Below are 22796 nucleotides of genomic sequence, written 5' to 3' on the forward strand. Positions count from 1 at the left end.
GAAATGATTTGACTGAAGAATACATGCAATCAGAAATGGACCACATATAAACTATCACCTTTCCAAACTTGCTTTTTATTCTGTGATCATCCTTACAATTTAACAGACTGTCCACAAAAGATTCTGATGCTGCTATTTTCCCCCACATTTCTAACTGAAATTGATAAAAAGAGGAGTGGAATAGCAATGCAGTTTTTTCAGGAGGAAAATTTGCAGTTGAGAAGAAATGGTGGAGATTGTCCAGAACCACTCCTTTCTCTGTCACTGTTAAGAGTTACAGAACCCTTCCATATCCTGCAAAGCAAGTTCTGCCCTTCTTCCAAGCTTTCTTTAAACATAGAACTGAAATAGAAGCCAGCAGTGCTACTTTCTGTCTAAAAATGTAAAACCTAATTGTAAAAGTCATTATTATTGTATTACTGTTGGTTGTACAGTCGGCTAGATGTTTAGATTGGATTAGGCATTTCTATCCACCTATCGAGTCCTTCCCAAGGACCTGGGATAGGCAGATGTTGTTGTTTGATGGTGTTAAAGGTATCGTCACAGGATATAAGCTGTTCCAAGTAAAGCTGCCTTTTGCAATTGACTGATGGTGATTTTGTCAATGCCAATGGTGTTCAAGTGGTGCTCCAGATGTTTTGATATTGCATCTAAGGCACCTATAGCTATTGGTACTATCTTTGCTTTCTTTTGCCGTATTCATTCTATTTCTATTTGCTGGTCTTTGTATCTTGTGATTTTCTCCAGTTCTTTCTCTTCTCTTCTGCTGTCTCCAGGTATTGCAATATCCACTATCCAGACTTTTTTGTCTTTCTTATCAACAATTGTTAAGTCTGGGGTGTTGTGTAGTAGGTGCTGGTCTGTTTGAATTCTAAAGTCCCAGAGCACTTTAGCATCTTCATTTTTTATTACTTTGTTTTGTGGTCACACCAGTTCCTGCTTGCAGGCAAATGGTATTTCTTGCAGATATTCCAAGACACCATTGTTGCTACTTTGCCATGCCGTTGTTTGTAGTCAGTCTGTGCAATCTTCTTGTAGCAGCTAACTAGGTGGTCCACTGTCTCTTCAGCTTCTTTGCAGAGGTTACATTCGCTGTCTGTTGCTGTCTTCTCATTCTGGCTTGATATGCATTTGTTCTTAAAGCTTGGTCTTGTACAGTCAGAATTAGCACTTCTGTTTCTTTCTTCAACAGTCCTGCTCTTAGCCATTTCCAGGTCTTGTTGTTATCTGCTTTGCCTGCTAGGGTTTGTGTGTGTGTGTGTACTGGTCATGTAATATTTTGCCTTGCCATGTCTCTTTTCTGTTCTTCATTTGGTCTCTTATGCCGGTTTGGTTTCTTTGGTATTCAGTAAGCCTTTGTGGTGTACTAGCTTCAGTGCATCTTCTTTACTGTCCTTCAGATATTCTTCCAATGCAGTTTTTTCTTCTTCAACTGTCTGATGTACTTGTAACATTCCATGCCCACCTATGCTCCTTGGTAAGTAGAGTTTGTCAACATCGCTGTGTGGATGAAGGGCATGATTCATTGTCATTATTTTTCTGGTCTTCCTATCCAGGGCTTTTAGTTCAGTTTGAGTCCAATCCACTATTCCAGCTGTACATCTAATGACTGGAATTGCCCAGGTGTTAATTGCCTTGATGATATTTCCATCACTGAGTTTGGACTTTAAAACCTTCTTCACTCTTCTGATGTATTCACCACCAACCTTCTTCTTGATTTCAGTGTCCTTGATGTTGTTAGCCTGAAGGATACCCAGGTATTTGTAGTGATCTTCTTCATCCAGACTCTTGATGTTATTTCCATTGGGCATCTTGATTCCTTCAGTTTTCACTATTTTTCCTCGGTTGATGGTAAGGGTGGCACATTTGATTGTTGTTGTTGTTGCCGTTCTTGTTATTAGGATTGGTTGCAGAGTCAGCCAGATATTTAGACTGGATTTGGCATTTTTATTCACCCATCAAGTCCTTCCCAAGGATCTGGGATAGGCAGATGTTGTTGTTTGACGGTGTTAGTATTGTCGCAGGATATAAGCTGATCCAAGTAAAGCCGCCTTTTGCAACTGACTGATGGTGAGCTTCTCAATGCCGATGGTGTTCAAGTGGTGGTCCAGGTGTTTTGGAATTGCACCCAAGGTGCTTATAATTATTGGTACTATCTTTGCTTTCTTTTGCCATAGTCGTTCTATTTGCAGGAATTTTTATTATTGTTGTTGTTGTTATTATTTGAAATTTCACCATACAGTCTTAATATATGTCAGTACAAGACACATACAGTAAAACCTTAGTTTAACAGACCAACACTTAGTGGACTTTGGACTCAATTTCTGTCCAGACTTCCCCCACTCCCCTCAAATCCCGTTCATATTTTGGCTTTAAAACTATAGGCTGCAATCTAGTCCAGTTGATGGTCCCTAGAGATTTAAGATTACAGTTCAGGTAAAGGGGTGACTACAGAATCCAATCCTCCCTTGTCAAGAGACAATCATGAAGGCATAGTAGGAACTTAGAAAGCTGCTTTCCACCAACTCAGTGCTGGTTCATTCAGGTGTAGTGTTGTCAACAGTTCCCCAAGGTTTCAGCAAGACTTTTTCCTAGGCCTACCTTGAAAAGACATGTGTTCTATAATTGAGTCATAGTCTTCCCTAACCTTATGCCAAGGCAAAAAATATGCTGAGCTTAATAGGTAAGTTTTACAGTATTTCTAAAATCAATTTAGCTAAAATATTAAGGAATTGCATCTGCTATAACACATATTTACTCATAAAAAGTTCTGGAATCAACAATGTCTCTAAAGGTTTAGATGATATAAAATACTGGGCATCTATGAATGAGATCCAAGGCTTGAGCGCAATATAGTTTTAAGTGGAAAGATTCAGGGGTATGATTCTGTGATACAAAATCCATGCATTTCTCACCTACTTTCCTTCTGGAAAAATTGGATCTTGTTACAGCAAAGATCAGTGCCAGTACATAATATCTTGAGTTTTGAGATTCAGAAGCATAAATGATTCATTTAAAATAATGTCCTTTATTAAACTATATAATGTTCTCTGCCATTAGAAGGGAATAATTACAGGTAGTCCCTGACTTACAACCATTTGTTCAGCGACCATTTGAAGTTACGATGGTGCTGGAAAAATGGACTTATGACTGGTCCCTGAAGTTACAGCTGTTGCAGCGCGCCTGTGGTCACATGATCAAAAATTAGGCACTTGGTAGCCCGCCTGCACTTACAAATGCAGGGGCGCTTCAACTCCCCCCATCCACCTATCTCCCCCCCATCTCTGCCCTTTTGCCCACCCTGCACCCTGCCTTGCTGGGTGGCAAACAGCCCCAGAATAGCACAGCTCAGGGGCTACTTGGAATGCTGCGGCTCTGGGCTGCAAGAAGCCCCTGAGCCGCAGAGCAGCACAAAGCCATAGTGCCTGGGAAGCCCCAGCAAGCTCCAGCAAATTGCAGCACCCAGAAAGCTCTAGCTGAACCAACTCCCAATGCTTTCCCAAGAAGCCCCAACCCAGCTCAGCAGCATGGCGCAAATAAGAATGCCAGCCAATTTTCACAAGCCCTTGGGTAAAGCTTTGCTCCCCTTCATTCATTCACCCAGCTGCCTTCTCTCCCAGTTCCCTGCACCAACCTTTTGCCTTTTGTGCCCAGCTGCAGCCTCTGAAGCAGAATCATCTTGCTGCCTTTGTTGTCTCCTTTTTGGACCTGCAGCCACCATGCTACCCTGGGCACTCCAGCTTCTCCGGCAGATACTTCTTACATGTGGCTCCCAGCCCGGCCCAGCAGCACAGCACAAATAAGAATGCCAGCCAGTGGGGAAGGCCAAAAGTGGTTTCACCCAATGGGAAAGTGCTGGGGGTTGGCTCAGCTTCTCTGGTAAACACTTCCTACACATGGCTCCCTGAGCCAACCCCTGGTACTTTCTCATTGGGCAAAACCACTTCCATTGGCTACCATTCCTATTAGCGCCGTGCTTCTGAGCCTGGCTGGGGACCCAACTCATACCTTTTTCTTAACTAGCAGGCCAGTTCTCCCAGGATAAGGACAGAAGACATAAACTAATACCATGCAAGTGGAAGGCTGCTCACATACTGGAATGTTTTGCTTGTTTGTTTGTTTTCACTATATTCTTCCTCAAAATCTCTCTGAAGTGTCTTGTAACTAGGCTGCAGAGAGAATCACCCTTCCCTTCAGTCTAAATGTTTGAAATTCCCACTGAAGTTAGCCACTGGATTTCACTCAGAGTAACAACTGCCATGATAAAGTTTCCTCTCTTTAATCCTTTTAAAGCTTTTAATATGTCCTTTTGATAATGCATCAATCTTGAGTAAGAAAGCAACTATTTACAACACAAGACATATCTCAGTTGCTTTTCAGATTTTTAAAATGCTTTGTTTATATAACAGTGTTCCAATTACTGTTGAAGCCATTTACATGAAAACTAATATTATGCCTTCAGAGGCATCAGATGCAATTCTATATACTGGCATTTGCCTACATTTGTATCCCTTTTAGCTATTTCATACAATCCACTCTCAACCTGCATTTTTTTCTAGCTTGCTTGGCTTCTGACAACAGTAACCCTTTAATTGCCTTTGAGGCTTCGAACTGTCATTGCTTCATTATGCAATGGTTATTCCGTGACTATTCTCACTAAACAGAAAACAACTGAAAACAGTTTCATTTTCTCTGTATATATTAGTCTGAATTAGCAGATCAATATTAAATTATGTATTCTTAACATGAGCTGAAAGATGGGATCTGGTCTACAGTCTTCTAAAAGAATGACATTCCATACTTTTTTCTTTTTAGAAAAATAGTGAAATACTTCTATAGTGATTCTAGTACCTGGGCAAGGCAAGCTTAATGTTTCTATTTTTCTACTCCTGATATCAACTCATTTGGTCAACTCCATGTCAAATGGATGTCTTGGCTCACCAGCATTTAAATTAATCAACATTTTCAACTGTCAAGTGCCATTCACTTTGAAGAAAGCAAAGAAGCCAATGGTTTTCTTTTGATTGACATTTCTGGGCCTGCTGTTGATAGAGATGTCGCCAAATCCTATATGTAAACTAAATTATATTCTATTTCAGGATCTGTTTAGACTTTAATCATGCCACAATTTGTTATGGCCAGTGTAACAAAGAAGTTCTATGCCATGTAAATTATTTGGGGTGGGGGGAGGAGGGGGAGGGGAAATCCAATGTGGCAGAAAAATCAAATTAATAGAGAAGGTATGGAGAACTTCTGGCTCTCCAGATGTTGCTATATTAAAACTCCCAACTTTCCCCCCCCCCCCCAGCTACATCTACTGGGAGCTTATGCTCAAGAATATTGGGGGATCATAGTTTTTCCAACTGTATGTTACTTTGTTGTTCAGTCATTAAGTCGTGTCCAACTATTCGTGACCCCATGAACTATATCACGCCAGGCCTTCCTGTCATTCACTGCCTCCCGGAGTTTGCTCAATTTCATGTTCATTGTTTTGGTGATGCTATCTAACCATCTCATCCTCTGCCGTCCTCTTCTCCTTTTGCCCTCCATCTTTCCCAGCATCAGGGTCTTTTCCAAAGAGTCCTCTCTTTGCATTAGGTGGCCAAAGTATCTGAGCTTGAGTATCAAAGCATCAATCCTTCCAATGAGCAGTCAGGGTTGATTTCCTTTAGGATTGACTGATTTGACCTTCTAGCAGTCCAAGGGACTCCTAAGAGTCTTCTCTAGCACCACAATTCAAAGGCATCAGTTCTTCGGTGCTCAGCCTTCCTTATGGTCCAGCTCTCACAGCCATACATTGCTACTGGAAAAACCATAGCTTTGATTATGCAGATCTCTGTCAGCAAGGTGATGTCTCTGCTTTTTAATATGCTGTCCAGGTTTGCCATAGCTTTCCTCCCAAGGAGCAAGCATCTTTTAATTTCATGGCTGCAGTCTCCGTCTGCGGTGATCTTGGAGCCCAAATAAATAAAGTCTGTTACTGCTTCCATTTCTACCCCTTCTATGTGCCAGGAACTGATGGGTCCAGATGCCATGATCTTAGTTTTTTTAATGTTGAGTTTCAAGCCAGCTTTTGCACTCTCCTCTTTCACCCTCATCAAGAGGCTCTTTATGTTACAGACACATTTAAAATAAGCATCTTTTCTAAAATTAATATTGATAGGATGTTGGGCTCCAATTTTACCCTACAAAAACAACACATGTGTAAACAGTTTCACCTATAGAAAAATTCCTCTTTTCTCTCATCTTCCCATAGCCAGAAACTGAGATTTTATGACAATTTTGGCACTATAGCAATGCCTTGAAAATGTGAAGACAGATTTTGGCATGGACCTGCTCTTATGATTAATCTATTTTCCTCTCCATTCTCCTCAATCTAAGCTTTCCTTTTATTGCATGCTCAGTCTTTTTCTTAGACTAAAGATAAATATAAATGGAATCAGACATATTAAGTATATAGCAGAAATGTATCTACCTTAAACTAAAAATAAAATATCCGTTACTATGCTATTACTGAGATACTGGAAAGCAGAAAAAGTAATCATCCCTAATTATTTCTAATTTTATATATTACTTACGGCTGAAAAAAGTGTCATAAGAATATAACTAGAAATGCTATCAAATGACAGAATCAATCTCTTTCTTAAGAACTATGGGGTATGTCATGTTTTATCCTGTAGAAAATATTATGACTTCCTAATGTTGAAGGCTTTTTAACTAGTATATTGGGGACTTTAGGTTACTGTGGACAATATTACTATGCTTACGTGAGAAGATAATTTGGATGCTAACTCAACTTGTGGAAGGGTTTGCCTTTCCTATAGAAGAAGGAAAAATATTAACAGAATCTTTTCTCATTATATTACAAAAATGTCAATCACTGATTAGCCTGTTACAACATATGCCCTTGATGAACAGCATGGCTGTTTGGTCTCCCATTGCTAATTAAAGTAACTTGCTCTGTATTTCCTCTTCTTAAGATTCCAGTGATTTGTATCTTTTTTATGTGGTCCAGAAATCACCTTAGTGATAGAAACAAGATTTTAGCTTACATAAAATACATAAAACTTAGTTCCACTGAATTTAATGGGATTTATTTTTAAGTAGACATGCAAACATTACTTCAGTGTTTTTCAACCTCAGCAACTTTAAGATTGTGGACTTCAACTCCCAGAATTCCCCCAGCCAGCATGGAGTTGGAATCCACACATCTTCAAGTTGCTGAAGTTGAGAAGTACTGCATTCCATTATTAGTTACAAAGTTCAAGGTGCCAAAATGAGCAGGGTAGCTGCTACCTCTTGTCCCAGAACGTCCTACCCATGAATTAAGATTTTTCTGGAGGCTTTTTTCAAAATAACATCAATGAAGAAATATATACTTATAAAAGTGAGGATTTTCTCTGTGTTGGCACCCAGCCACTTCCCAATGGAGATACTAAAGTCCAATGGAGTTGGACAGCTAATAAATTCAAACAAACAAACAAATAAAACTACTACTACTACTTTCTGGTGCCAAATCAAAATAATGCTTTTCACACAAGGATCTTTCATGTCCATTTTTAAATGACTGATCTGTTTACATCATTTATTTGCATTATTTTCATACCATTTGCTTGTTTGTACTGAATTTTTATCATATTAAGTATTCCATCCTGGGATCTCTTGTGGATGAAGGATAGATGATAAAAATTAAAACTAAACTAGCTAAACTAAGTTAAGCTAAAACAATTACATTAAAGCTACAATTACTGTCCAATTTAGGTCTCACTAGTCCACTTTTTTCCCACCATACATTGAATGTCCTTATCCCTGTGTCTGATTTGTTTCTTTCTGCATATTTATCTCTCTGTGTTAGCACATTGCTTCCTCACTTAGTAAAAACCTAGGGGATTCTACTAAACATTTTTATCTGCACTCTCTCATCTGCAAACATCAACTAAGACACAAAAGAAAGTGACAAGCTCCGGCTACTGCTCTTTGGTCAAGAGTTAAGTGGGTAAGGACAATTCTCTTTACGTATGATGGATGTTAAACAATTACTAATCTTAAATTGCAGGAGCACAGCTGGAGAGGGACATGTATACTGCTCAGGAAGATAAATGAATATGACAGTTTATTAAAGATACATGGTTAAAATATGATACTGCTGTGCTGTCTTAGAAGGAAGCACTGGATTAATATGACTTAGAGGCAAGTAATAGAGCGCCAAAGTGTAGGAGGAAATCTACAGTATACAGAACATTTCAGCTGGAAGTGGATAATACTGACAGGACACTGCAACGTTTTGAAATAATGCTCCACTTTAGAGAGAATGTGGCTATTTCCTATTTTTTTAAATAGCTAGGTTTCATAATGCAAAAGAGAGAATAGAGTTGAGGAATGGATTCAGCTGAAAACCTGGAAACATTTAGACTGCAATCCTATCCCTGCTCCCAATAAATATGGATATGATTGCACTGTTTACACAGTTATAGGCTGTTATCAAACTCATATTTAACTGTAAGCAAAAACAGTTTAAGCCTAAAGATAAATAAGGTTGCAATCTTACCGAAGGCAGTAATACATATTTTTAGTAGAAATAACTTAGGTTCTAACATAATTCTGCCTTATGGAAGATAACAGTGGTAAAACCACTAAATTTAATAAAAGACATCCAGAAAAACATATCTTTGCTTTAGGAAATGAAAGAAGCCATGGCCACATCCAGAGAGCTCACTAGAAGCCCATATGTAATGTTGCAAAGCTGTTGTTTACAAAGATGTCAGAGTCTCCTCAGGACACAAGGATTTGCCATACAATCCTCTGAATCAATCAAGGCCCATGTAGGAAAAACCAGAGCATCAATGCCAGAGACATCCACAGAGGAGTTCAATGGGGCAAATGAAAAAAGCACCACCGCACCATTGCAACACAAGCTCTGCCCTATTTATATGTCTGTCATTGATGTCACATACATCTCCAAAAGGGATGGAGCTTGCATCATGATGGCACAATGCTGACAGCATCAGATCATGCAGGTGTCTTTGATCCATGGTTTAACATGAAATGGCTTAACGTGGAGCCAAATTTTTGGAAGAGCCTTTCATCAAGCATAATGAAAGGTAAGATTTCTAAAAATGCAAGCTTTAGGTATCATTTTAATACAACTGATGATGCAACTGAAAAAAAATGTATTAGACAGAAAACCCAAAAGGTGATGAAAATCATCATCCATTTAGTCAATGTAATTTAGTATTATATTCCTAAATTCTATTGTTTTTCTCTAAGAGACATTTCAATTCCATTTTCAATTATCTATGTATTTCAAGGAAAGAAAATATTCCAAACAGGCTGTCCAGTTAAACAAACTCTCTAGCAGGCATTGTTATATCAAGGAATGGAAGTCAAATCATGTATTAATGGCACCTCAGGGTGCTTCCCCACTAGATTTCTGTCCCACTCTGTACCACTTCAGAATTGGTTTTGGACCTCATTGATCTCATAGTATCATCTGTTTTGGGGAGCTGATTCCATTTGATAAGAAACTACAGCAAAGGTGGTACTTTCCTTTGAATTGGTATGGCTCTTCAGACTGAAAGAACAGTCTGTTTTCCCAGTGCTGGGAATGTTTTCCTTATCTCTTCAAACTCTTGTGTCAAGCCAACCATTATATTGGGCCTGAAAATAATATTTTTCTATATGTGTTGTCTGGATCTCTTCCCTTCCCCAATCCAATCACGACTGGAACATGCAACAATTGCCACAGCAATTGAGAAATTGCTCTTTCCTTTCATAGTTTCCCATCAAAGCAACTTCTCAGGGACTCATTTTGCCAATCACTCAACAAATGCACAAAATGCATGTAAAGAAAAAATATGGAGGAGACACTAGCAATTTAGAAGGGGTGAGGGGATATTTGTTACTCCAAAATTTGCCATAGCTAGGAGAATGGGAAACTGATTCTTTGTACTCTCCTACTGATCAGCTGGAAAGAAAGAAGGTGAGCACTGATTAGCTCACGGTGTTTTTTGCACATTCTTGGCATCTTTAACTCTTGATAGGGTAGAGCTCACACAGAAAAAATTGTCACACGGTTTGGGGGTCCTCTTGGACTCGTGATTCCTGCTCATGACAGTCATAGCCCAGAGGAGCTTTGCACAAGATTTTGGGTGCCAATTGTGCCCATTCTTGGACAGTGAGGCCCTGCTCACGGTTGTTCATGCCCTGGTCACTTCCTGTATGGACTACTGCAATGCACTTGATATGGGGCTGCCCTTGCCTAGAAACTTCATCTGGTCCAAAATGAGGCAGTGTATGCAGTTATGGGCACACTACAGTTTGCAGCAATGGCTCCCAGTCTCTTTCCAGGTGCAATTCAAAGTGCTGGTCATCACCTTTAAAGCCCTGTATGGCATGGGGTCAGGTTATCTGTGGAACTACCTCTCCCTGAGGACAACTACCCATCCCATTACATTGGATAAGGTGGGCTCGCTCCAGATTCTCTCCCTTAAATGTTGTCAACTGGTGTGTAGAGGAAAGTTGTTAACTGTGAGGTTCCAGGACTGCAGGCAACCCCACCCATATTTTGATTCAGCTCAAATTGTAATTTAAAGTGAAAGTATTCAATACTGTACTTGGGAACTATAATTATTAAATGTCAGAACCTGTGATGGAATGGAATTATGAAGGCCAGACTCAGGGAGAAAAACATTTTCTTTCATCTCCTGAGGTGAGAGGGAGATATAAGAGGATGAGACTGGCACCTCCCTAAGGAATTCACAATGTTGTGGCTGGCATTACTTGGGAACTGGGGTTTCAGTCTGGGAAGATTCTTGCTAGAGGTTGTAGCTAATAAACATTGCTGGACTGAATTTACATGGTCTCTTGGAGTTCCTTGGGCTAGGCCTGACAGAACCATTTAATTAAATTTCAATTTCATTTAAGCTTTAATAAAGTCAAGTTTAGTTTTTCTACTGGTCCTCTCCATTTTTGGGAAGTATGATACGTCAGCCAAGTGCAATCCTTGGCCTGGCGTAGTTGAATGTTGTATCATAGGTACTAAAATCTATGAGTCGATAGAAGCTCAAACACTTCCCACCCTTTTGTATTGGAAGCATGAGTACAGTGGCCCTGACTCCTCAGCACCTCACAACCTATTGACCACAAGGGGCAGATCTAGATAGTTAAGGATTTACTCTGTGACTCCCTATGTCACTCTGCCTGCTTTTTGCCTATAAAATTGCTAATTTTGGGCCAATTCCTTCTACTTTTTTCCACAGATGCACATATAGATGCAGAGCATGCGCTCTCTGACTTGCTTCCTGTAGAACATAACTAGCTAGGTACTAGGCTTTGCCTATCTCTGTGATATATTTCCTTAAATCAATCTCCTTTCTGTTAGGATTATAAAAACTGCTTTGCCAATCACTGCTCTGGTTAGATTCTCGCTCTCAAGAACACTCACACATACAGAGTGCTTTCTGTTCCAACACTTTGGATCCCCAAGCCCTTGAAAATATTTCCTAAATAGTGTTGGAAGGACTTGGCAAATTAAGAGGTGGGAATTGCCCCTGATAGGCTGAAAGCATTTGTTCAAAACTATATCCGATCTGGCCCCTGATCCTCTCAAAAGCTTTTTAGAACTGAAAAAGGCTTCAGAAAGGAGTACAGAGCAGCCCTCACCCCCAACCCCTAATTGCTTCAGATCAAACTGCTTCCTCTCAGCTTCCTCTCCTAGTGCTGCCTGAAGTGCTTCCATGCTAGGAGCCTTCAGCAGGCACAAAAGCTGCCCTACCAACTGCTTGCCTCCTCCTTCAATAAGTGCTGAGGAGGACATGGCACTTGCTGAGCACTCTCCTTGGATAATTTGCCAAAACTTTGGGCACACAATCTGGCAGAGGTGAATGATGCATCCTCCTAAGTGCTCACCAAAGAAGGAAGCAAGAAGTCCACAGGACTAGGTCAGGCAGTCCTGAAATACACCGTTGGCAATCCCACTTAGTCACTTCACTTTGCTTTTAGAAGTGAGGGGACCATATTGCTTCATGAATCAACTTCAGTGGGTTACTTTATTCAAAAGTTCTTCAAAGCTAAGCATTCCTTTGAAGCTTTGCATAGCCCTAGTTAATATGTCTCTCACTTCACCGAGAAGCCAGTCAAAGACCAAGAAAAGCATCAATCTCATCTTAATTTTTGCTCTTTTCAATATTCCCAAGTATGACTTTAAATATAACTTGAAATATAATTTAAAATGTATGCCACTTCTTCATGTCATTATTGGAGTACTTATGTCAGATTCTCATTTATTGTAAATAAGTAGTAGTCAACTGGCTTCCCCTGGGCTTCCCTATATAGTTTATTTGCAGGACTTTCAGGACTTCTAGTTGGCATGTAAATATTACTATGACTGAAAAGGAATATAGGTATAGCACATGTATCAAAAATCCCTTGAAGCTTATTAGATTCTTTAAAGGATTGGTTAAACTAAGAAGAAAGCTTTTAAAAAGTGTGAAGTTGCACACATGTGGCTGAGAAAATGAAAATATATGTACGCATACCATTTACACATATTCTGCTTGCTGGCCTGTGTTAATGTTATTTATCTGACTGAGTTCAGAAGATGAAATTTATTTTATATTTAACTTTCTCATCTCCCTCCATTTTCTTCCCTCCTATTATTCACTGTTAGTCTACCAGACATTTTCCAAAAAAGAGTACCGGCTGTCAAGAATATTTATAGCTATGAGAAGACTTTTTTTAAAAAAAAGTCCTCAGGTCATATTCCACTATTCTGTCTGATGTTAAACTCATCATTCATTTTTCATTCAATTCCTTCCTAAGCCAAAGGCCATAATGCAACAACACATGCAAAATGTGTAATTTCAGAGATGGCATTATAAGTATTTGACAGAAAGTCACAGGTTCTAATCCTGCCTCTGACATGATGTGATTAGGCAAGCTATCATCCCTCAGTTTCAGCCTCCCACTTGCAATATTAAAATAATAATAATGTCCTATCTTTACAAAGTTGTTTCAAAATATACTTTGCATGATAAACCCCAGTCCACTAAAGGTTTATAAGAACATGAAGCTTTACTCTAATAGTTTTCCACCTATAGGAGAGGAGTGGGCAACCTGCAGATCATGAGGAGCATGAAGCCTCACCACCAATCCCATTTGTGGCCCCTGCAGCCCGCAAGGACAAGTGGTTTCTAAGGGAAAAACAGGTGTCTTAGACCTTGCAGAGCATCCCATTGCACCTTTTAAAACCCTGAACCTCTCCAATGAGTCATTTATCTGAGGAATGCTTGTAAAAGGGGGGGGGGGCAAAGGAATCTTGAAATAAAGCATTAATTAGATAATTAATGTTCTTCATTTTCCTTAAGGAATTACAATGATTAGAAATCTTAAAGGGATCTATGAGCTATGCCTGCATATTTCATCAGTGTTTGGAATGAGATTTGTTAAAGTCTTCAAATCATTGTAATATTCAGCCCATTTGTACTGAGTACTGAAAAACACTTTCACAAAATTATGCTGAAGGAAAAGAAAGCAGGACCATTAATTTTTTTTTTTTTTCATTTAAAGGCTCATATTCTCTGTGAACTTTCATGCAAAAGTCTTTCAGCAATTTTGTTTCAATTGTTTGTTCTACTGAAGTTCTAGCCTTTGTTCATGGATAGGGGACTTCTGGCTAGTGAAATTGAATGGATCCAAATTGTACCAAACCTCTTTGACTCTTGGGACCAGCTGTTAGATCCCTTTCAAGTTGTTTCATAACACTGATATTCAAGTTCTGCAGAATATAGTTTGAGAAACACTGCTATAAGGCATGAAGTAACCTTCCTGTTTTCCATCCTCTCTTCTGTGTGCTGCTCCATGCATACATCTTATGGATTTACAGAATCAAACAGAATGTTTTATAAAGATTGCCATTTTTTGGTCTGGGCTTCTAGAATAAGATTTCCTATCTAGAATAAAGCCAATTCTGTAAGGAGATCCACTGGGAATATTTTTACAGTCTGCATAAAGGAAGAAAAGAGGCTTTTTTAAAGACTTGGAGGCTTCTGGTTCAATCTTTGGATACCAGAGGGTATTATTGTATTTTGGATTAATTACCGCTTGCTGTGTCTCACTCCTACTTTGCAATAATGTTTGTTAAGTTCCTTAAGTATAATTAGCAGAAATCTCATCTCAATTACATTCCATCCAAATAAAACAGGACTTGTAAGGTTTTTCAGGAACTCCAAGCCAAATTATATGGGATGGTAAGTCATGTTCTACTCTTTACTCTTCTACTCTTTACTCTTAGCGTTCTTACCATTCCAACAAAAAGCAGTCCCAGAGACAGGAAATCTGAAGGAAAATATTTTTATATCTTCTTTCCTAGAGAAAAACATAGCTGGGCGTTGTTCTGTTTTCAAATAGAGGCATGAATGATTTAACAATAAAAGCCCTGCCTATTCTTTTTCTATTCTGGAGTTTTAAATTATATTAGGGGCAACTGCAGCAAAACCAGATATGACTTAGGGTCCTGAACCTCAAGTGGGAAGAAAATGGGGCACAAAGCAAACCTATTCACATATATAGCCACTGTCCCAAACAAAGCTCATTGCAAGTAGTCCTCGAGTTATGAGCATTCATTCAGTGACCATTTGAAGTTACAACAGCACTTAACAAAGAGACTTATGACCGGTCCTTTCGTTTATTGCAGCCACATCAACAAAATTCAGGCAAACAAAAGCCAGCAGAGAAGACTACAAGTTGCTCGGGTAAGTCTCCCCCCCCCCCCCGGCCTTTATTCATTCACACACAACACATCCTCCTTCCCCACTTCACTCACACACACCCCACGCCCTCTTTCCCCAACCTTCTTGGGCTTGCACATATGCACCCACCCACCAGTGCCCTCCTTCCCAGGTCTCCCTCCACTTGCATATACCCTGTGCCTTCTTTCCACCTTCCTGTACTTCACATGCACACACACACACCATCCTCCTTCCTGGGTCTCCCTGCGCTCATACACATACACATACACATGCATGCACCCTGCACCCTCTTCCCCCAGCCTTCCTGCACTCGTCCCCATGCACGCACCCACCAGTACCCTCCTTCCCAGGCTTCCCACTCACGCTGCACTATAGCACCCCCTTCACACAACTCACACACAGCCTGTGCTAGGCCTCCAAGGACTCCCTCCCCCCCCCCAACAGCACCCCTGCACTCCTTATCTGGAACTCCCTCCATTTCCCATTTAACGACCTACGTGTCTTGGGTTACAATGGCAACCGGGACTGCCTGGATTGCCGTTGCTAAGCGATGTGGTCACGTGACATCATGCTTTACGACCACATTGCTTAGGGATGGCAATCCCAGTCCCAATGGGGTCGTAACTCGAGGAATGCCTGTACAGAATGACAATGGAGTTGCTTTACCATCAACAAAATCTATACCGCAGCCCATTTTGATTACGGTATAGTGTTGCATAACCAACTTTGGGCAGTATCAATACATTTGAATTTATTTGATTTGTGTTTACATGAAGAACTACTTGATTGCAAGCAAAGTTTAGTTTAGAATACTTTTATATACCTCTTGTAATAAGTGGTCTTAATTTGAAAGCTATGTGAGGTTTCAAAATATTGCAACCAATAATCCAGTGATGTTCTTATCCTAGGATTATTGACTAAATCAGAGACGGGCAATTTACAGTTTACAGATTAATTGTGTCCCCAATGATCTAGCACAGGTCTGCAGGCTCTCTCCTAAGTTGTCACCAAAATTCAATAGTATGGTTACTACCAAAATCAAATAAAAAACTGTCTCTTTAAATCATTTTAAATTGTGTATTGACTGGGAAACATCAATTTTTTGTTATTCTATTTTTTACATTCCTTTGTCTAATTTTCTTATGTGATCATCATCACATTTTTAATATATTCTTAAGCACACTATTGTAAGGTAAAATGCAAATAATGGTCCACCTTAAAGTAAGCAAGCTATATGTGTAGGCAGGTAACCCATACTCATTACTAAACCAATCCCTTAATCTATTTTTGTGGTTTCTAAAGACATCAGAAATTGTGTCACTAAGACTAAAGACAGGACTTCCAACATTCATACAAGAAAAGTTTTTAAAAAGTGTATACAGTAACTGTACGAACAAGAATCACAGAACCATACACCTCAGAAATCTCACCCCTGTCCCCTTCAGTCACACCACTGGTTGCCATTCTATATTTTATATTTTATGTTTTGTATTTATATTTTGTATTTGTTTATTGGTATATTTTTTCCTTTTTTAAATTGTTTTTTATGCTGTACGCCACCCAGAATCACATTGTTTGAGATGGATGGTTTTATAAATAAATAAATAAATCACCATATTATTGATCCACCAACTGCTGTCCTCATCCCCATAAAGTACAACCCCAGCTGCCAAATACTTGGCTCTGACCTATACCATCATTACTAATTTAGGGAGAGCCAATAATTCTGACTAAAAAGGAGAGGCAGGTCTACATCCTTCAGGGGCTTCAATCTAAATGTCAATACTTAATGAAAAGCAAAGAAGAAGTAAGAAAGATGAGGAGTATGGAATATGAATGTGAACAAATGAGTTAGGATGCTCAAAGAATTAAATGGGAGTCTTCACAGAAAGAATGTGTTCTGAAACACCAGAATGCTCTGAGAGGATGTTCCTGGAATAGTCAGGAAGAATAGGTAAAAGCATTAACATAATAATCCTGAGATGAAAACATACATTTTAATCCTGGGATTAAAATACGTCGTGTATTTGAATCTTTTACAGATATGACCAGAATTAGGCTGTGAATATGTTATTAATAAATAGTATCTCATTCATTTTCTTTGGATTATCAGTTACCTTTTCTCAAACTATCTTGCTTGAATGCATTCTCAAAAGAAATTTAAAAAGCTTTAATCTTAGATATTGCCATGTCAGACGTTTCCCTTATCCAAAATCCTGTTTTTAAATTTAGTAATCACCCAGAAAGGTAAAATGACAGAGAGAAAAGGAACCCTTGATGCAAAATAGACAAATCTCTACTTCATCCCAAAGTTCTGATCCATACAGATTAATTAATTTCCAGATAGTTTTTGTCAAGCCTTATAAGTCATAAGGATGATGAAAATGAGAAGGATTAAAAGGATTTCAAAACAAATTAAATAATTACATATAGAAGCAATAGGTAGGTCCAGGAAATTGATACCTTAAAGACAAGCGTTTGGTTTTCTTCTCTGTAGCCACCGGCTCTGATCCTTGATGTGGCATTGATACTGGTTTCCGTTCAGGCAGGTGTCGCAAAGGGATGTCAGGACCAATGGGTGGCAGGAAGTGCTGGCACATGGCAGTAGTGACTCTCCAGCCAATGTATTGGGATGAAAGGAGATAGATAGAATTTGATGGATCTTTTGATGCAAGGGAAGTATTTATTTGACCTTTGGCTTCAACCTAGGGAAAAAAAAGACACTATCTATTGCCGGAAACAAGAAAATGACTGGGCAAGCTGGGTTATATAACCTAACTCCAAAGGAGGGTTTGTTTTTTTTAATGTCTTTGAATCACTGTTGACTCCTGACAACTACCTGGACAAGTCGCTACAGTTTTCTTGGCAAGATTTTCAGAAGTGGTTTGCCACTGCCTGCTTCCCAGGGCTGAGAGAGAGTGACTGGCCTAAGGTCACCCAGCTGGCTTTGTGTCTAAGGCAGGACTAGAACTCACAGTCTCCCAGTTTCTAGCCTGATGCCTCAACCATTACACCCAACTGGTTCTCCCACAGGAGATAACATTTTAATTTACTAATGCTGCTCCGTTCAGGAAGTATGCAAAATACATTTTCCAGAAGACGATGAGTATAAGATTATTTCTCATTTTTGTTCTTTGAAACCCAAGCAGATATATCTTAATTTGAAATGCTAATAACATGCTGATGTCATTTTTAAAAACTGATAGAAATGTTAAAATATTTAGCACAATTCAGCAATTTCCCCAAAAAAATTTCCAAAATGACCTACTTTGAGATATTTTGCTGATGCAGTAGTTCATATTTCTCATCCTATGTGCTCCTGGCAGCACATATTTTAGGGTTTGGCTATGTTTCTATGTTTATCTACATATTTATTTGATTTATTCTTTTTGTTTCTGCTCTGATTAGTACTCAAGGCAGTTAACAAAACAAAAATATATAGAATATAAAAAGTTAAAAATATATTAAAATTCACACCAAAATAGGCATTAAAGTCTTTTAAAGATTGATACCGTGGTGAAAGAAATAGATCTGCAATTTTTCTACATGCTGAGTGGGTCAGTTCCACACGTCCATTAAACTCTGTATTGGGATCCATTTCAATCTACCATAGATTTCTTCTGTGGAATTTGCACTTTGAACATATCTGAGGAGTGCCCAAATTGTTCCAGAAGAAGGAAGAGTCATGTGAAGAAATAAGAGGATATGCAGGTCTCTTTGTTTCATTAGAATGAACGGGGAAGTGGACATGGATCATGGGGCATACTTCTTGTTCCTCACTAAGTCTACACCTTGATTTGGATGCAATGTAGTATATTTTATTGATTAGTCAATTGACCATATCAGAGCATAGGCATCAGCCTCAGTGAGATACAATAAAATGAAATAAAGTGAGATAAAATAAAATAAAATAGACTACAGTGAGATAAAATAGATAAATTATAGTAAGGTAAGATAAGTAAAGATAAAAGGTAGGATAAATAGTATAAGATAAAATAGAGTGCAGAGATGTATAATAAGATGAATATTAAGATTTGAAAACAATATGTGTTTAGGTGAATTCATCACCTTTGCATGCAACCCCAATGTATTCTGTAAAATGTGTTCTCTGTTGGACAACCATGACTATAAATTTAACAGTTCTAGTGACTACATATTTGTTTGGGCCCTGAAGGAAATAAGATCATCTTTTGTTAGAGCCCCAATATATGGTTCTGTCAAGTAGTGTCTGTAAGTACTGAGCCCTTACCGAGACATATAACTGACAGTTAAACAGGACACGTGCAATGTCTTCTATTTCTGATGCTCCACAAATATATATTCTCTCAGAATATGGCACTTGGTGGAATTGTCCATATTTGGCCATAGAATTTAACTGCTGGAATCTTGCTCTGGTAAGAGCTATCCTATGGTATTGAGTCAAACCCATTGTCAAGTATTTTTCTGTTTGGAAGGACATTTTATTTTTGGCCAGCCATTTCAATGACTTGATGTTTGCAAGAGACTCAATATCCATTTGGGCATTAACATCCAGAACTCTTTATTTGAATACTGCCTTAGCCTGCTGTCCAACTGAGAAGAGATATTGTGTTAAGAAGCCGAGATGTGAGATAATTTGGAGAAATTGATTGATCCATGTGGTGGGTTGAAGTGTGTCCATCTGTTCTTCAAGGCACATTTTTGGTAATCTGTCAGGTTCCATTGAGAGGATCCTCCACCAGTAATTAAAGACTTTGATTACTGTTAAACTACAAATGGAATAAATGCCAGTTTCAGCTCTTAACTGCTGCTTCAGGTGTATTCCTGTCAGTCCCTAAAATAGTTCTTAAAAAGCCTGCTTGATTTTTGTTCAAGTAAAGAGGCCTTTGATAGGCCCCACAAATCTGCACTATATATTAGCATTGGTACAATGTTTACCTTGTGGACCTTTAAAATGGGGAGCAGAGTAATTGGGTGGCTATAACTAAGTAACTTAGTTACCTTTTTGGAGCTTACAGTTGCCTTTATAGAACCTTGTTTGAAGTGGTTGGCCCAAGACCCTGTATCTGTAAAAAACATCCCTAAATGTGAGAAGAAGTCTGTTTTTTGTTTTATAGGCTCTCCATTCGAGTGCCAATTGTACTTAGGCCATCTTTTTCTAAAAACCACCACTTTGAATTTAGTCTTATTAATATTCAGAAAGTTAGAAGCACAATAGGCACCAGATTTCCCCATCAATCTTCTCAGGCCTCCTTGAGTGTGTGGCATCAAAGCCATGTCATCTGCATACAAAAAGATGTTGTGTTTGTTAAGGATCTTTGGCATGTGAACATCCGTAGAATGGAGGAATACTGGGATGTCATTAACGTAAAGATTAAACAACATTGGGGCCAAGGTGCATCCTTGTCTTACACTTTTGTAAGTGGGTATGGATGCAATGATTTATTCACTGCTTGGAATTATCTGACTCTTCATTTCCACACACTCTGGGCATGCTAACAGCTATATGGCTATATGCAAACATGCTTAACCCCTCAAAAGTTAAACAGCTGGATTGGATACATTATAGCCACCGAACATACTTCTCAGCACAAAGACTGACAGGTCTAGTTTAAATATGGAGAATTAGAAGAGAGAATATGGGCTCTCCAATTCTCTTTCAACAATTAGCATCTGAACAACCAACAGACCAGGCATGCAGGTTATCTCATCAAACTTTTATCTATACTATGATGATATGGTTTTTCTACCTAAAGTATATCAAACACACACACACACACAAGCTATGCATAGAATATGCAAATCTATGCTCTTTTTTGTGAAATATTTCTTCTTGGGGTCAAGGTGTAAGTGGGTGAATACAGAATTCCATAAAATTGCTTTGATTTCTTTTACAGAGGAAATTTTGTTTTAAAAAAGGACATTCCATCAACCAAGTGGGTAAAGGAAATTCTCTGTATTTGCTTTGCACATCTGGATTCACAGTAGTAATCTGAACATACTCTTTTTTAAATAAGATCCATAGGGTATTCTGTTACTTTTTGCCAAAACCTGGATTACAATAGCTGAACCTTTTAGCTTCAAAGTGTATGCAGTGTTTTAACTAGCTCCATTATTATTCTTATAAGACAATGGATTTTTCTTCTAAGTAAATGGCATCATTTACCTGTCAGTTTGGGTTTAAAATGCTAGTGATAACTGATGACTATACTGAAACATAAAAAAAAAAAAAACCCTTTGTCTGCCAGACTTCCTTTTATGTCTGCTAGCCCTTATAACAGTACACAAATGGAATAGGAAATGCTTTTTAAAAACTTAAAGTATCTTTAAATATAAATGATATCTGATTTGGTGTAACATGTTTATGATCTCATTAAACTGATATCCATTTTATTAATTGACCAGATGTATTAGCATTTTAATTCTTCTTTAGCAATGTATGCCAATTATAGTTGTGTTATATTATTATTTATTTTACTTTTGCTATTATTTATTATACTATACTATTATTTATTATACTGTTATAGTTGAGTTATACTACTATTTCAGATTTCATTACTTTCCAAATGTAGTAGGGTTAGTTTGGGATGGGTGCATTAGAAAATAGCAAATTAAGCAACTAGCAACAAAATCTTGCACAAGAGGAAGAGAAATGTAGAGCATTAAGTAGACTATATTCTCTGGAATCCATGTTCTCTTAGCACTAGATAATCCTATTTGATTTGTCTTCTAATGACTCTTTTTAGTACAACACCTAAAATCACCTCCAGGTTTGCTAATATAAAAACTGCCTCATTTATCTGTTTTTTGTTTTTTATTTCCCAAATTTTGTGGGTTTGCCTAAGCTTGACATAATTCTTGAATTTTGTACTTCCAAAATGGGAAACCAACAATTGGTTGCTTGTTTCTTTATTTTGGAACCTTTGAGAAAGTCTGTAATCTGCAACACATTCCATCTAAGGTGACTAACCCTTACTCAACCAGCCATTACTCAAATGCCAGGTACATTTTTCCTTCTCCTTCTCGCTTTCTTTTTCCCCTGATCTTTTAAAACATAATCTTTCTTGGTGAAGAATTCTTGAAAACTTTAGTTGGCTAAATATTCCAGTAATATGGAGCTTTCCCCCCAAGGATTTTTATTTATTTTTATTTTATTCAATTTGATGCCGCCCTGCTCCAAATGACTCTGGGCAGGTCACAATACACCAGATAACATAAAAACAGTACAATAAAAAGCAATAAACAACAACACCAAACTAGAAGGGAAAGAAAAAAAGGATACCCCCAAACATCCCACCAATATCTAACTTCCAATGGAAGGGGCTCCAGACGCCTTAGCCCAAGGCCTGGGAGAACAGCCAGGTCTTTATGGCCCTCCAGAATGCAAACAGGGTGGAAGCCATCCTAATCTCAGGGGGAAATTCATTCCAGAGGGCAGGCACTGTAACAGAGAAGGCACACTTTCTGTGTCCTGAAAGATGACATTGTTTAATCAAAGGAACCTGGAGCACACCAACCCTGTCAGGTCAAAACAGCCAGGCAGACACCATAGGAGATAGGCAGTCCCTCAAATAACCAGACCCTATGCCACATAGGGCTGTATAGATATTAACCAGCATCTTGAATTGTACCCACTGGCGACCAGTGCAGCTTGTATAGCAGAAGTATCACACAGGCATACCGAGGCATGCCCACACCACTGTATTCTGGACCAGTTGAAGCTTCCAAGTGGTCTTCAATATGTACAGCATATTGCAATAGTTGAGCCATGAGGTGACTAGAGCATGAGTGACTGCTGAAGGGCCTACCAATTTAGGAAAGAGTGCAACTGATATACCAGATGAAGCTGTGCAAAAGCCTTCCCAGCCACAACTGCTGCCTGCTCATCAAGCAGGAGCTGTGAATCCATGAAAACCCCCAGACTGCACACCACTCTTGAATGAGGAAGTACAAGCCCATCCAAGGTCAAATATGGGACATCCCCAGAGCCAGATGGCCCCAACACCCACAGCCTCTCAGTCTTGGTAGGATTGAGTCATAGACAGTTCCTCCCCATCTAGGCCCACAGCC

At 38.8% G+C, this 22796-nt stretch overlaps 1 protein-coding gene across 1 annotated transcript in view; it reads right to left on the bottom strand.

Moving 5' to 3' along the window:
• Positions 1 to 22796, bottom strand: part of TMEM232 (transmembrane protein 232) — a 175555-nt gene that overhangs the window by 39407 nt on the left and 113352 nt on the right. The window contains exon 11 of the mRNA XM_088130189.1: positions 17211 to 17452. Coding sequence (XP_087986315.1) covers positions 17211 to 17452 — 242 coding nt within the window. The remainder of the gene's footprint in view (positions 1 to 17210; positions 17453 to 22796) is intronic.

Source organism: Python bivittatus, unplaced genomic scaffold (assembly GCF_059951505.1).
Source record: "Python bivittatus isolate LINGU-HERP-01145 unplaced genomic scaffold, Pbiv_v1 ctg000850_np1212, whole genome shotgun sequence".
Taxonomy (NCBI): Eukaryota; Metazoa; Chordata; class Lepidosauria; order Squamata; family Pythonidae; genus Python; species Python bivittatus.